At 41.8% G+C, this 16,997-nt stretch overlaps 1 protein-coding gene across 3 annotated transcripts in view; it reads left to right on the top strand.

The window, feature by feature from the left end:
* Nucleotides 1-834: 834 nt before the first annotated feature.
* The window catches only part of mrpl11 (mitochondrial ribosomal protein L11), a 41,826-nt gene continuing 25,663 nt past the window's right edge, over nt 835-16,997 (top strand). The window contains exons 1-2 of one of the 3 annotated variants that reach the window (XM_058058841.2): nt 835-961; nt 13,697-13,837. In XM_058058841.2, the coding sequence (XP_057914824.1) occupies nt 13,715-13,837 (123 nt within the window). In that variant the 5' untranslated portion in view covers nt 835-961; nt 13,697-13,714. Of the gene's footprint in view, nt 962-1,990; nt 2,098-13,696; nt 13,838-16,997 lie in introns of those variants that run through there. The other 2 variants (XM_058058852.2, XM_078788445.1) reach the window with 2 other exon arrangements.

Raw genomic sequence — 16,997 nt, 5'->3', positions numbered from 1 at the left:
GAAAAGGCAAACATGCTAACAGTTATCATGCTAACACCTTGCAGGATAGCGCTGTGTACAGAAAGTGCAAAAGCAGTTCTACAGTTCTACATCATGCCATGTCTCCATTTGTATATAAACATGAGTAAATGAGCTAAAAAGCTAGCCGTTAGCATGCTACCACCTAGCAACAAAGCTAGGAAATTCAAAGGCGGTTCTATAGTGCCCCTGCATCACCCCTTAGCACCAGTATTTGCATTATTTGAGACGTGACAGAATTAGCTAAAATGCAAATAGTTAGCATGCGCATGCTAGCTTCAAAAGTGCCAAGGCAGTCCTATAGTAGCCCTACATCATGCATGTGTGCATTGGCGTTTAGACATAAGAAAATTAGCTAGTTCTACAGTGTCCCTACATTATGCCATGCATGTATTTGCATGTCAATATAAGTACTTTAGCTAAAATGCTAAAAAATTAGCATGTACCTAGGTGTATACACCTAGCAAGTTAGCAATATGTACCCTACATCATGCCATAACTGCATATACTTGTAGTATATACATGGGTAAATTGGCTAAAATGGTAGCATGCTAACAGTTAGCATGCTCACATCAAACATGCCAAGACTGTCCTTCAATGTCCCTACATCATGCCATAGCTGTATATACCTGTAGTATATACATGGGTAAATTGGCTAAAATGATAACATGCTAACAGTTAGCATGCTCACATCAATAATGTTCAGTTTTATCATTAAAACCCAGTCCACAGTCTGAAATAAAACCTTCTAATATCAAAATGAAGGTTGGGTGAATAATGAAACAACAGAGCTGATGCTCATTGCGTGTAGTAGTTCTCCAGGCCGCCGGGTGGCGCTGCGGGAACGAGCAGCAGCAAATAAACAAGCGTGGTAGAAACCAACATGTCTGCGCCCTGAAGGGTAGCAACGCGAACGGCGACCAACGTTAGCGTAACCAGGCAGGTAAGACTTTATGCTGTTCCTTTTTAGGGTGTCGTGGGTGCTTTTTGTGTTTGTGTTTTGTGCTCCGATGTGGTCTTTTATTTGGTCGAATGTGCGGAGTTGACGTGAGAGTCAGGTTAGCTTTTGACGTCTAATGTGACTCGGTTTAAAATGAATGAGCGATAATTGGTTCCCTATCTAGTTCTACTATGTTCACCTAACATTGTTATTTTATTAAACAAGTCATTTTTTAAAGACGCACTAAGCACATAAAAGCAACTGCAAGCTGGAGTTGCCTAGCTTCATTTCTGTGGAGTGACCTACTGACATGAATATAAGACGACGCGTCTTTTTTAACCCCACATTTCAGAAAAGACTAAATTAATCTTACAATAACATTTTGTGTTGATGTGTGAGTGACGGGTAGAAAAACTCTCCTGAGGTAGAAGTGCCCCGTGTGGGTTTACATGTCTACATTAGTCATAATTAGCCGACCTATTCCAGGGAATTATGTCATAGCGATAAATCCGACAGCATTAAAAAATAGCTCAGATAACTGATCATTAAAAAAATGACAAGTGTGGGTGAGGAAATCAAACGCTCATTTTTTGTTAGCGCTCCTTTTGTAAACAAACACTTTAGGAGGAAGGACATTGTTCCAAATGCACCACGATGAGGGGCTAATCTGTTTGAAAAGGTTCCCCAGAGACCTCCGTGGAGTCACACTGGGTGCTCGGAGCGTGTGCCCGAATACGGTGCACCTTGCTGGGCCACAGCAGGTGCCTCCTCCCCCTCTATTGTCTGGTTCTCCTGGTGGTAGCCATGTCATGATGGGTTTGGTTGATGAAATCCTAATTTGTTCCAGTCCAGCCCCCCCCCCCGAGTGTGCACATATTGCACTCTCATCTATATAACACATTAAAAAGAAAACACTCTTAAGTTTAGAATAAGTAAATAGGAGAGGCTACCTGGTTAACTGGAACCAGTTGAGCTCGATAAACGAGGATGGATTGTATGTACACTTCCGTGAGGTGAGATTCCGTGTTTGACAAGAGCCTGGAATTGTCTTGGTCCCTCGTTCTGTTTGGGTTTTCCATGGAAATTTGACAACTTGACCGGATATATGCAATGTGGCGCTAGCAAGACATCAGGCGGACGTATGAACATTTGCTTCTTGATTTTTATCAGGCTAAAATGTCAACAATTAGCATGTACCTAGGTGTATACACCTAGCAAGTTAGCAATATGTACTGAAGGTGGTTAAATAGCTTCCCTACATCATGCCATAACTGTATATACCTGTATCTACATGGGTAAATTGGCTAAAATGATAGAATGCTAACAGTTAGCATGCTATCATCAAACATGCCAAGACTGTCCTTCAATGTCCCTACGTCATACCATAGCTGTATATACGTGGGTAAATTGGCTAAAATGATAGCATGCTAACAGTTAGCATGCTATCATCAAACATGCCAAGACTGTCCTTCAATGTCCCTACATCGTACCATAGCTGTATATGCATGGGTAAATTAGCTAAAATGATAGCATGCTAACAGTTAGCATGCTATCATCAAACATGCCAAGACTGTCCTTCAATGTCCCTACATCATACCATAGCTGTATATACCTGTAGTATATACATGGGTAAATTGGCTAAAATGATAGCATGCTAACAGTTAGCATGCTATCATCAAACATGCCAAGACTGTCCTTCAACGTCCCTACATCATACCATAGCTGTATATACCTGTAGTATATACGTGGGTAAATAGGCTAAAATGATAGCATGCTAACAGTTAGCATGCTATCATCAAACATGCCAAGACTGTCCTTCAATGTCCCTACATTGTACCATAGCTGTATATACCTGTAGTATATACGTGGGCAAATTGGCTAAAATGTTATCATGCTAACAGTTAGCATGCTATCATCAATCATTTGTAGTTTTATCATTGAAACCCAGTCCACAGTCTCAAATAAAATAGGCTATTTTTTGGTGTTGAAGGTGCCTTCAAGTGCAATGGAGCGTTAAAGCTATGAAATACACACGGCATAGTGGCCTGCCCCCCCTCCCTCACCCCCCCCACCCCAGTCCAGAGGCTGTTGTGTTTATTTAGCTTCACATACTCGGCCATTATCATAAATATTTGATTCCCCATTGACCTTGAATGTAGCGATGCAATGATGAATAGTAGTAATAACAAATATGAATACTAGTTATGTCACATCAAGAGGAGCGTGTCGACATGAAGCATCATAATAGAAAAGTTGTTTTGAATGTGAAAGCTGCACGGAGACGAGGCCAAAGCGTGCAGGATGCTCCATGTGCTCGCTGTTGTTTTAGCGAGTGGATGCTAATTATGACTTGAATGCGCTCAAGGCTGTCATGAAGCTTCATTGGATTTTATGAATAAGACTCAATCAAAAATAAGTTAGCTAGCGGTAACGATACCAAGACCACACAAGGACCTTGAAGACTCCATCTTCTCGGGCTCCGTGACGGCTCGGCTCGAAGAAAAGCTTGATGTCGTTCCACCAGACTTGACTCTCAGGCAGTTGTCACACTCGGCTTGGCGTCTGTGAAGAGGGAACTTTATATAAAGTCGCAGCCTTTGTGTCGCCGCAGATGACTGATGCTTCTCCCGAGAGTTCAATCATTGAAATTGCAGACGGGATTGCTATTGGTCTTGTGAAGTCCAGACAGAGTATGTTCAGGTCGAGACAAGCCCCATCCGTCGCCATTTTTCCTCCACGCGACATTTGCACTTTTTTGAGACTTCAATATCAGCACCGTATCATCCCTGCAAATATGTTAGAATGTGAGGGTGTTTAGATCAATAATGCTATTTGCTCCCCCAAAAAAGAAAAGAGAAAACGTGATCAAAACCGCCATACCATGAAAGTGTCACATACTGTAAATGTTGACCATAAATAAATAACACAAAATAATGCAAATCTTCCTGAATGAAAAATAAACAAATCAAGTCAATCTAAGTAAATAAATATTCTTCAGTTAAAATAAAGCAAAATGCAATCACGACGCTCAAAAACGTCACAACATAAAAAATACAAAATATCATATTCACAATTGCTCCCTTGTAAACGTTAAACTTAAAGAGGAAGGGCGTTGTAGCAAACCCCCCCTGCAGTGAGGGGGGAGGGGGACCCATCGTCCCACCTGAAACACCACCGCTGTAGCGTTGTGCCAAAAGTTTGCCAGAGACCTTTGTGGCGGCACACCTGCTGCTCGGAGCGTGTGCCCGGGTACAGCACACCTTGGTGGCTCTTCCCACTCTGTACTATGGGCTCGATGGCGGCTCCAATGGCGGCTCCAGTAGGGACTCCAATGGCGGCTCCAATGGCGGCTCCAATGGCGGCTCCAATGGCGGCTCCAGTAGGGACTCCAATGGCGGCTCCAATAGGGACTCCAATAGGGACTCCAATAGGGACTCCAATGGCGGCTCCAATAGGGACTCCAATGGCGGCTCCAATGGCGGCTCCAATGGCGGCTCCAATGGCGGCTCCAGTAGGGGCTCCAGTAGGGGCTCCAATGGCGTCTCCAATGGCGTCTCCAATGGCGTCTCCAATGGCGGCTCCAATAGGGACTCCAATGGCGACCCCAATGGCAGCTACAATAGGGGCTCCAATCGTGGCTCCATGGCCCCCCGGCTTCTCAGAGCATGTGTCCCAATATAGTGCACCTAGCCGGGCTACAGCAGCTGCCTCCTCCTGGCGTATACTCTGGTTCTTACCTCCATGTCCAGTTGAGTCTAAGTAAAAATAGTAGACATAAGAAACATAACGTATGTGTACCATATTAGCTGTGACAAGCAGACACTTCTAAGTATTGTTTGTGTGGTTTTTATACATTTGGTTAAAATATATAATCATATTGGGATACCTTGTACTGTATATGGAGAATATATCTGCATGCATGAGGAATATTGTTCCTTTTTCCCCGTCTTGAGTGAAAGTGTCCCAGTCAGCCGCCGTGACGCTCATTTGATGTAGAGTAGTAGCTGTTTGTGACATCCTGTGATCTGCCAATCAAGCGTGATTGTGGGGGAGGGGATGTTATTTAAAGAAGCCAGTCAAGAAAACAGCCTCCCAGGGATTTGCAGGAAGTGGAATTGTGCTTGCTGTTCAAGTTCGGGGCTCCTGGTTTGAACTTGGGGATGCAGTGATGGGCGCTGATGCTGATGCTGATGCTGATGCTGATGCTGATGCTGATGCTGATGCTGATGCTTCTTCTTCTTCTTCTGCTGCTGATGCTGCTGCTGCTGCTGCATTCGTTATTTTTTTCACAGAGCCATGCGCTCGCTAAATGTTTTATATCTCCACCGTGGTCTCCTAACAAATGGCACATCAGCCATCTGGAATCAAACACGATCTGCACAAAACTGCCGTGTATTTTTTATGACCTCTTTGGACCCAAACGGTCGGTGATGAGTGAGGGCGACCCCCCCCTCGTCCCTTGATGATGCTCCATCACGCAAAACCGCTTGTCATCCTAAGTAGTTTCTTTTTAATACCAAAATATCATTTGATGGAACGCTGACATAAGTACTTGTATTCAGTAGAATACAGTATGAATACAACACAGTACTGCATGAAGGCGACTGAAGTAGATGAGCACTCTTTAGCTTTCATAGAAATATGAAAATGATGGAATCATTCATAAAGTTAAGACTCAAAAGCATCGGGCTCGGTCCCAACTTTATTGACAAAGGTGTTTGTGTTGCTACAGGAAGTCAATGCGCCCAGGAAAGAAGTTGAGGTAATGGTTAAAGTGATCAAACACTAAGTATTGCAGTATTATATGATATCGTCAATGTACCCGTTCATGGATATCGAACCTTGTTGGTGTTTTTTTACAGGGCTTTGCATTGTTAGCTCCCTCATGCTAAGTGTGTTGTCAGAAAAGGGAAAAATAATAAAAATAATAACTTGAAGCCAAGTTGATTTCTATGCAAGTCTAAAAATGTTGGAAAGACATCAGCGCCGGCGTTTGAGAGTCGGGTTAAAGCAGGTCTTTTCAATCTTGGGGATCACTCGCCTCTTTTGAGGTCTCGGTTCTGTTTGAGTGCCCTTCAGCACCTGCCATCCGCAATCAAAAGCGGCGGCGGTGGCGGTAGCAGCGGTGGCCCGGTTGGACGTGATGAATGCTAACGTGGTGGAACAGCACACGACGGTCTTTTTGGGACCGGGTCCCTCATCTTCGAGTGCTTCTCATGAGGCTTTACAACTCCTTTCCTCGGTCAGATGTTCAAGTCCGTGGCCTTTACCGAATAAAAGGCTGCCCTCTACAGCAAATGGGACTTCCCAGAATTCCCAGCGAGGCCCTCCTCGGCGCCGTGGGCGGATATTTAGTATTCACAGCTTCTGCTCATTTATTGGCCCTCTAATGACTTTCAAGCATTTCTGCAAAGGCGGGCAGGGACGTGAAATTGCTTTTACGCTTTTGTTAGTTGCTATTTTGCTTTGCGTATCCAAGGACAGCAGCTCGTCTCCAGGGCTTCCCCTTCCTCTCCTTCCTCCTCCGCCGCTCCTGCTGCGGCGACGACGTGAGCTGCTGACAAAGTACGCATTTAGGGGGCGTGGCCAAAGTTCCACGTGTGGAACGGTGGCGATATTTAATGGACACGCTCTCGCTGTGTATCGCTTTTTTTTTTTTTTCCGGTGGAACCTTGGTTAGCGTGTTTTTCAGTTAATGACCACTGATGCCTTTTAGTACCGGAAGGTAAAAATAAATTGAATTTATCCCTTTCAATCATCATTATTATGTTTTATATGCATTTTTGCATGTCTAACTATCATTGTAAAATTATGAAAACGTGTTTTTTGCTTTCTGGAATGGATGAATTTGCATTGTCTACGGCAAAAATGGATTCAGTTTGGAACCAAATTAGTGTGGAGCAACTTAGTGACGCTAACCAATAGGGGTGTTGTGAGATTGAGTCCACGACAACGAGACAAAACGAGATTATTACTTTTAAGGACAGTAAAAAAATTCTTAAAAATATTTTAATTACATATTTCATGACATTACTCGACCACCAGACAGGATTCATTATTTATAAGTGGAATATTTTGTTAGTTGGCGCTAAAAAAATCTATTTGAGACCTTCTAAGTGTATTTTATTTTTTATTATTATTTTATTATGTTATTATTATAACTATATTATACTATATATGACTATATGCGTTACATTAACGCTCCGTTTGGACTCTTAGGAAAAACAATCAGACTGCACTTCCGGAATAACAACCAAAAAAACAGACCGTGTACATATATTGATACTGTTTATTGTGTATATTTTGTACTTTCATATTTTAATAGATGTGCCTGCACCTACTTCACCAAAACAAATTATAGTATATGTTTTATCATACCTGGCAATAAACAAATTATATTATTTTTTATTATTTTGGTAGTTGGTGCATGGAAAACCTGTTTAAGATCTTCTAAATGTATGTTATTTTGTATTATTATTATTTTTTATTGTGTTATTATATTATATTATTATTTTATTATTATTTATCTAAATTCATTTATTTTTTTGTTTAATAATCCTAAATGGTACAACCTCTGGAAGTTGTACTTTGCTACAATTTGAAAGTGGTTAGAATAGGAGATATTATTTTGTTCATTTATATGTAAATAAATGGAAAAAAAAAAGATCTCAATGAAATCTTTCATCCAGAATTCCTACTAAATGTGATATAATGAGAGCTAAATCCTTCAAGTTACTTTTCCATCATGTGTGAAGAGTGGAAAAAAGCGTTAATCTATATTTTTAATCTTCAAGTCGGCCCCCATTGATGAGTCCTGAAAGCTTTTCATACAATGTGGATTCAACTTGCACAGTTGGAATATTAATGCGGAGCTTAGTCGGAAGGGCTTTTATTTATTAAGCACCACGGGTAGCTTCCATCGTCACGTCGGCGTTCCGTCTTTAAAGCTCCTGCATCCTCCATGTGGCCACCAAAACAGGACTTAGCGCAATCAAGATCTGAAGCCGTTTGCTCATTTGTTTCCACACACGCCGCGTTCCGCCGACTCCTACTGGGAATGTTGCGTTTCTTTTTGAGGCGGTGGGGGCATTCAGACGGTACAATGTGGGTTTTGGTGTTTTGCGGCCCCCTCCCGAGGAGACGAGCAACAGGTTCTGTTCTTTTCAGTCCAACGAAAGAACAAGCAGGCCCCCCTGCCGTCCGTCTTTCAGGGACCATTTTACCTTTTCAGGCTTCAACATTCACATGCAGCCGGAATTGTTTTACGGAATTATCTACAGCATCATGTTGCACCACATTAACAACTATTACCCAATCCATAATAGTTCAATTCTTTATGTTGCCATGTCAACCACGCATTAATAAATCAAACATACTTAGCCTCCATATGGTGATACATCTTCATTTACTATTTAAATGAGTCATTCTTTTCTATTATGGGCTGCACGGTGGTCGAGTGGTTAGCATGCAGACCTCCACACTAAGAGACTCGAGTTCAATCCCACCCTCGGCCATCTGCGTGTGGAGTTTGAATGGTTGTCTGGATATGTGACCTGTGATTGGCTGGCCACCAGTCCAGGGTGGACCCCGCCTCCTGCCCCAAGACAGCTGGGATAGGCTCCAGCACCCCCCGCAGTAGAAAATTAATGAATTAATTAATCATTTTCTATTGGAAAATTTGCTTTGGTTAGAGTCCATTTTGGTTTGAGTCGGACCTTTTGAAAAGGATTGATGTTAACCAAGGCGCCACTTGTGTGGGACCTTGGCTTGGTCCTCCAGTCCTCTGTCATTGACGTGACTGACTTAGCATCTGCTACTTTCAAAGCCAAACCAGGCTCCGTGACCCGAGTTCAATCCCACCCTCGGTCATCTCTGTATGGAGTTTGAATGGTTGTTTGTCTATATGTGCCCTGTGATTGGCTGGCCACCAGTCCAGGGTGGACCCCGACCTCTCGCCCCAAGACAGCTGGGATAGGCTCCAGCACCCCCCGCTACCCTCGTGAGGATAAGTGGTAGAAAATTAATGAATTAATTAATTATTTTCTCTTGGAAAATTTGCTTTGGTTAGAGTCCATTTTGGTTTGAGTCTGACCTTTCGGAGAGAATTGATGTTAACCAAGGCACCACTCGTGTAGGACCTTGACTTGGTCCTGCAGTCCTCTGTCGTTGACGTGACTGACTGAGCATTTGCTACTTTCTAAGCCAAACCACCCCCCCCCCCACACCCCGCCCCCCCAACTTGTAAATCCAACAGATTGACTTTGAATGTTGGTCACCTTGAAGAGGATTAGAAAGGAGCCTAATTGCCTAAACAAGACACAGCGGTGGGCCTCACTTGCGCAATTAAGTGCACATGTTTAATTGCCAGCTAATTAATCTCTCCAAAACGAGCTCTGTCCTTGAAGCAAACTTGTTTTTCAATTATTTTTCAGCAGAAATGGCTTTTACGCTTCTGATATTGCCGAGTGCTTGGAACGAATCGCTCATTAAAAAAAAAAAAAAAAAAAGCAAGAGAGAGAGGAAAAAGGAGGAACCTGTGGGGAGGAGCGCCGCGCATCATCATCATCATCATCATCTCACTCGAGCGTTTATGTCGACCTGGCATAACGGAGACAGGTGCGCCCCCCCCCATCCGCCTCCTCAATCTGCTCAGTTTTATTGACTTGTTTACTTCTGTCAGACATGTTCCTGGCGGCACCGGCTTGACGCTTGATTGGGGAGAACAGAAGAGGTGCAAGCTTAGGTCTGGTTTACACACGGGTCCCACCCACAACATGGCCGCTTTAGATCCCGTAGAGGACATCCGATGTTTACCCACTTTGCGTTTCTTGGGGTTTTTTTGCGCGCAGGTCGGCCGTACGACCGACTATGACAAAACGGGAGCAAATAAAACTGGCATTCATTTTATTTCTTTAAAAAAAAAAAAAATCTCCTGACTTTTCTTTTTTTATTCGCTTTTCCCGTGAAGCACTTTGTGATTCTGAAGAATGGAAAGTGCATTATAAATTGAATCCATTATTATTATTATTATTTTTTATGATTATTATTATTATTAGCGTGCACCATCTTGCATCGAGTGTCTGTGCGTGTTAATTATATCAAAAAAATATTTAAAAAAATTTACTATGCTAATGTTAGCATGCTAGCGCTAACATGCTAACACCTCACATGAACGCACTGCACAGAACTTTCTACTCATGAAAACGATAAGTGTCTGCCAGTGTAAACACTATTGAAAATGGCTATGAATATGCTAATGTTAGCATGCAAATGGCTGAAAATGCTACTATGCTAACATTAGCGTGCACCATCTTGCATTGTGTTTCCGCGTGTGTTAATGATATCAAAAATGTTTTATTATGCTAATGTTATTATGCTAGCGCTAACATGCTAACACCTCACATGAACGCGCCGCTTCCAGACGTTTCTCCTCATGAAAATGTTACTATGCTGATATTATTATATTATCATGTCATCATGATAGCGATAAGTGTTAGCAGTATTGAAAATGGCTATGAATATGCTAATGTTAGCATGCAAATGGATGAAAATGCTACTATGCTAACATTAGCGTGCACCATCTTGCATTGTGTTTCCGCGTGTGTTAATGATATCAAAAATGTTTTATTATGCTAATGTTATTATGCTAGCGCTAACATGCTAACACCTCACATGAACGCGCCGCTTACAGACGTTTCTCCTCATGAAAATGTTACTATGCTGATATTATTATATTATCATGTCATCATGATAGCGATAAGTGTTAGCAGTATTGAAAATGGCTATGAATATGCTAATGTTAGCATGCTACTAAACACTAAATGTATGTATGAAGTGCAAATGTTTGTCTTGCGGCGTTAAAAAAACAGGACAAGTCAGTCTACGGCTCTATTATGCTAAGTTAGCATTTTAACAGTGTGCTGATAGAAATGGTTAAAAATGCTACTATGCTAATGTAGCCTACCAACCTTGTTTGAGACGACAACGTATAATTTAACGCTAATTTAAACGTCAACATGTCCGCGCCTCGTTCATCAATCGGGCATCGAACAAAGCGCATCCATGGCGCACAGGCCCCGTCAAACGGTTTTTACTGACGGACAACACGGATGCCAGGCATCGCCGAGCGTTCCGCCCCACGAGAAGCTACTCCGTTTTGGATCCCGCTGGCTTTGATTGGATTCTTCCCTGCAAATCGGCGGCGGTTGAAGCTTAGTTTGCAGCCTCGAACCGTGTTGCCGGCGCCGCGCCGTTAGCTGCGCCTTTGTTCCTTCAATGTAATGTAAATTCCGCAGCATGAAACGTGCTCTCAGTGCAGTTGCCGCGCTTTATGTAGGTCAGTTCTTCACCGCCTTTGCCTTGTGATGCCTGATTTCACTTAGCGGCGGTCTGAACCCTGGCTTTTATCGCTCATAATCCCAGCCGGAGTTTGCCTTTTTCTCTGGGCTGTTATTCCATTTTTCCCTAAATTGGAATTAAAGTCTTCCCCTCCACCCTCGCCGTCGCGGTCCTTGCGGATTGGTGGCTATTTTTGCACCCAGCTCTTCCACTGTGGTTATTTTCTGCAGTTCCCGAAGAAGAGTCTTTACGTGAGCGCCCGCCGCCTCTGCGCCGCACTTCTTCCTCTCGACTGGAGTAGCTTATCGCCCAAGTCGAGAGACTAAACGGCGTCGTGCAAAAAAAACGGCCTCATTGGGTTTGAACTTGAAGTGCTCACTTGCAGCTCCAACCGGGGAACCGTTTGCGTCTGTACCGCAGCGCTAAAACGGCGCCAGGTCCCCCAACCCCCCCCCATCCATCTCAGCAGTATTTTCTCCTCTGGTGATCTAATTGGATACCCTCTGTTGCTGACCGGGAATCATCGCCGTAACGCTTCTCTTCCCTCAAGTACTTTCTTTTATTGAATGCCGAATCACAAGGCGCAACCTTAAAACTTCTATTTGTCCCAAGGCCCCCCTCATTGATCTTTGCTTTTTTTCTCTCTGACGGTTTTTTTTTTTTACGGCTGTGCCGGTATCACATTTATTCCATCAGAGGATTAGAGGCCTGCGTTTATGTGCTCTGCCCCCCCCCCAGGGAAAGACCAGGACTTCAGGCTTTCTCTCCGCTAATTGACCCTTCGTTTGTCATGTGCTTTTTGAAGTGGAGTTCTTCATCCTGGATGCATGTATATGATCATACATCACATTAACCATTAATGTACAGCAGGTAATTGGCTCCAAACATCACTGTGATAACTGAATTTTTACAATATTGGATTCAGTGTTAATACATTTAATATTTTTGTAGTTAGAGCACATAAAACCTAAACAAACTTTAAAAAAAAAAATTAGAGCCCTGTAGACATGAAATAACACCCCTATAGTCACCTTTATGCTTCTATTGTTCATTATTTACTATTTATTATGATTGATATCTTTATTTATTATCTATTATTATCATTATGTATTATTTAGAGACCGTTGCTAGCTAGTGAGCTTGCTAGAGCGTTAGCCGCAAATTTATTTTCGCCGAAAATGTACCACTTCCACATGGAATGGGAGAACATGTTTTCACTCTGTGATGTGTTACATGCCATGGGTGACTTCATGCAGTGTTAAGGTAATGTCATGTAAGCTAATGTGTCACTACTGCCACCTGGTGACCGCAATACGACATATCACTACGGACCAATAATTGATCATAGTCCCACCAAACAGCCATCATTTATTTATTCATTTCTTTATGAAAAACCGTGATCTAGCGAGGGAGCGATAATTGCTCATATTGCTAATATAGGCAAGACTATATAGATTTACTGTAATTAACCAAAGCTAATTAGTTCCAGGTCCGACTGTGATCAGTACATTTCCACAAAGTAGGACATTCATATATATATTCATATATTCATTAGAGTGTAGAAAACATGTCTGGCACCTTCTAAATACGGGTTTTAACATTATTAGAGCCTTCTGAACATGAAGTAACACCCCTATAGTCACCTTTACACTCCTATTAGCCAATATATTAGACATAATGCAACATAAAATACATAAATAGTGGAGTATATGCCAATTCCCATGATAAAGAGTATGGCCATGACTGGAGCATTGATGAAATATTGTTTTCATATTTTGCCATCATAGAGCGACTGTGAAATATAAAAAAATAGCTTTTTATGAAACATTTTCCTTTTTAAAGTAAACCTTCTACTTTGTGGCGTATGTGTCCTTTTCTTCCTGGTCCTTGACACTTACCCCCCCCCAACACCCCCCCCCCCCCCCTCGCTGTGGGGCGTCTCCAAGCCTTCCGAGGTGATGTGTTTTGGCAAGCTTCCCACAGGTTTCAAGGGGATGTGGAAATCCCGCCAGCTCTCGGGCTCTGCGGCACGTGGAGCGTCTCCACCCCGCCGTTGATCCACACCTCAAACACCTCCGGGAGGAACGTGTCTCGTGGAGCCGATCGAAGAGAAAGACTTTTTCTTTTAATTACTCGCCCGCTGCCGCGGAGTTGCGAGGATGAGCCATTTCTGCCTGTGGGGGTTCTTATTGGCGTTTTCCACCTTATGATGTGGGATTGAACCACGTGTGTCTACGGGACTTTAGGGCGCTTTTGCGAATTCGGTGTGGGGGTGTCGCAAGATCTCGCAGGATTCAAACACGGAGACAAGGCCTGTGACTATAATAAATGGGTTTGTTCCATAGAACAACGGCATGAACGGAGTGAGCTCTTTTGTCATTCTCTTACTTTGTCTTTTAGAGGCTCTCCATCTCCAAGATGTCCAAGATCTCCAGGACAGCCAAGGCTGTGAAGAAGGTGGATCCAGGCGGTGTGATCCGGGCTATCGTGAGGTCAGGACAAGCGGCTCCCGGCCCCCCGCTGGGCCCCATCCTGGGACAGGTAAGAGCACTTTTATTTCCATCACTTTTGAAACTTTTCACACATCACACAGTCTGCGTGGCCCCCTCCTGTCAAGCCCCACTGACACCATCTCCTGCGCCTCCCGGAGCGCCCTTCCTATTCTTATTCTAGTCGCAAGCCCCCTTTGGTGCAGGTGGGTGCCTCAGCCTGACCCCGCTGCCTTGCTTCAGCATGGGATAGCAAAACCACACGTGTATCCGTATCCATTAGGCTCCCTTTTTACGAGCCCCATGGTGTTTTGTCTTGGATGCATTATCCCGCTTTCATCACTGCAGACATTCCAGAAATACATGCTGTCATACATGGAAAACCTATCCTAGGAGTAGCCTAGTCATTCCGGAAATGGCCCCCGTTTTGTGGACAATTATTTGCAAAGGTCCAATGTCATGTTTTTCCAACCAATCTCGCTCAAATTTGACACACGTTTGCTTCCAAGTTCCCCGGAACATTACGGGTGCAACCGTACGTTTGTGTTCCGGTTCAAGGACAAAAAATTAAAATAAAAAAAAATTACATTTAAAAATTTAAAGTTTAATATTTAAAAAAAAACAAAACAAAACTTAAATTATATTAGAAAGCAGGAAGTGAACAAATGTAACAGTTACTGATTGTAAGAATTAAAATTAAAAAAAATATATTAAAAAAAACTTAAATGATATTGGGAAAGCAGGAAGTGAACAAATGTAACAATTACTGATTGTAAAAATTAAAATTAAAAAAATAATAAAAAACTTAAATTATATTAGGAAAGCAGGAAGTGAACAAATGAATGTAAAACTGATTGTAAAAATTTAAATTAATAAAAAAAAACTTAAATGATATTAGGAAAGCAGGACGTGAACAAATGTAACAGTTACTGATTGTAAAAATTTAAATTTAAAAATATTAATAAAAAAAACTTAAATGATATTGGGAAAGCAGGAAGTGAATAAATGTAACAATTACTGATTGTAAAAATTCAAATAAAAAATAATTAAAAAAACTTAAATTATATTAGGAAAGCAGGAAGTGAACAAATGATTGTAAAACTGATTGTAAAAATTAAACTTAATTTAAAAAAAAACTTAATTGATATTAGGAAAGCAGGAAGTGAACAAATGTAACAGTTACTGATTGTAAAAGTACCAGATGGAGGGATAGGATTTAATAAGCTTTGCTTCTTCCTACTCCTTTTGGACATGTGGAACTGGGAACTGATTATGGGATGCACTGAATTGGAATCTGATGCATGTTCAAATGAAATAAAACCATTACCATAATTTTATGAAAGTATAAGTCCAAGAAGAGCAGCATATAAAAATGAATGTATGTGATGGAGAGCCATGTGTTCCATTCTTAGCGCCGAGTCATTTGGTGAGTGATATGAAATAAACCGATGGAAGTATTGAAGCTCCATTATCCATATGAATGTATTCAATGAGTCACCAAGACCATAATTCACTTTTCACTTTGTTAGTTAGGAACCTGGTGCCAAATGTTCAAAGGCCACTTTAGCGCTGATGAGTGACACGTGAGACGCTTTTTTCCTGAATCTGCACTCTAAGCATCATGGGAACCGTAGTTCTTGTAGCCAGCGATTAGCCCATGAAAGTAGCGGTCTCCATCCTGGAATGGAGGGTGTATCTCCTCCTGACAGGAGAGTAAAACAGGCCGTCGGCGGCGGTGCTGGAGACCCGGATGCAGACTATTAGGCAGCCATTTTTATGAAGATCATTTCATCATGACGGCTTTGCGCTTTTAAAAGTGTCTCGTCAAAGTGAAGTGTGCGTGGCTTTAAACCCGCGGCTTGTAAAAACGTAACACCGTGAAGGCGCAATTAGCTGTCGGCTTAATGGGCGTCCTGCAAATGAAACTTTAATTGTCTTTTGCATCGTTTAGTGACAACTGGCTGAAAGTGATGTCATTGTTACCTTCCTGCATAGACACTATGGGTCAACTGGGGATACTTTTTTTATTTTTTTAACAGTTTTTAGCTTGTGTGAGATGATTTTTTATGTTCTGGCTAATCCAGCCTACCTGTTGTGGTGTATACAATCGGACAGCAACAATTGCTTTCAACACAACAGGAGTGTATAAAAAAAAATAGAATTTAACAAGACTCAAACGGGAATAATGAACATTAATTTTACAAGAAAAAAATGAAATTATTTAGAAAAAAAATTGTAATCCCACATGAAAAAGTTGTCATGAGTCACATAGTTAGCATTTTAGGAGCAATATTTCTGATGTTTCCGCCTCCTTTTATGACTTTCTAAATACAATCTTTACCGCCATTAGAGCCCTGTAGACATGAAATAACAGCCCTATAGTCACCTTTACGCTCTTATTATTCATTGTTTACACCACATTGCTCAACTGTAATGCATAGGCGACAGGATCACTGCAGCACAAGACACGGCCACGGCTCGGACCGTTAGCAAGCTAGCAAGCTAGCAAGCTAACTGGTTACCCTCCAGTTTATTGACTTCCATCCATTCATTTTGTATACCACTTCTCCTCATTAGGGGTTGTTATTATTATATTTATTTATTTATTACTGATTGATTGATTTTCTTTATTCTTGATTTATTTATTTTTCATCTTATTTTGTGTAGAAAAATAAAAAGTAAGATATTTGAATGTGGAATGTTTTATCAGAGCTTTTTTTAAATTTTTTTGTTTTTAATAAATGCGTTTTTTTTTTTTTTTTGGAAAACATGCTTTGGCCCAGTCTCGCCCAGACCCGAGCTCCAGTGGCCCCCCAAGGAAATTGAGTTTGAGACCCCTGCTCTAAATGAAGCTTTTAGCGCCTTTTGAGATGGCCTTGATCCAACATTTTGGACACCAGCCTCATCCTTGATTTTGTTGCTTTTTCAAAAACAAAACAACAACAAAAACACCGGAATACCACGGTGTGGACCACGTGTCCAGATCAGCAACAACCCAAAATCTATTGATTTAGTTTTAGAAATGTCTCAGTAGCGTCCATTTTAAAAGAAATCACATGCAGACTTATAGGAAAGGACATAAAGACTCCGCTTTCATTTCACCGTCTTTTTTAATACTTGTTAAAACATACACTCAGTGGCGACTTTATTAGGAGCTTCTGTCGTTAATTCCGCTTTTACGAACCTTAGAACGTTCCTGTTTTTATTGACAC

This window comes from Doryrhamphus excisus, linkage group LG23, assembly GCF_037039965.1.
Source record: "Doryrhamphus excisus strain RoL-2023G ecotype Guam linkage group LG23, RoL_Dexc_Guam_v1.1, whole genome shotgun sequence".
In the NCBI taxonomy this organism is placed as follows: Eukaryota; Metazoa; Chordata; class Actinopteri; order Syngnathiformes; family Syngnathidae; genus Doryrhamphus; species Doryrhamphus excisus.
Note: the sequence above shows the minus strand (reverse complement) of the source record. Positions and strands in the feature narration are given on the sequence as shown.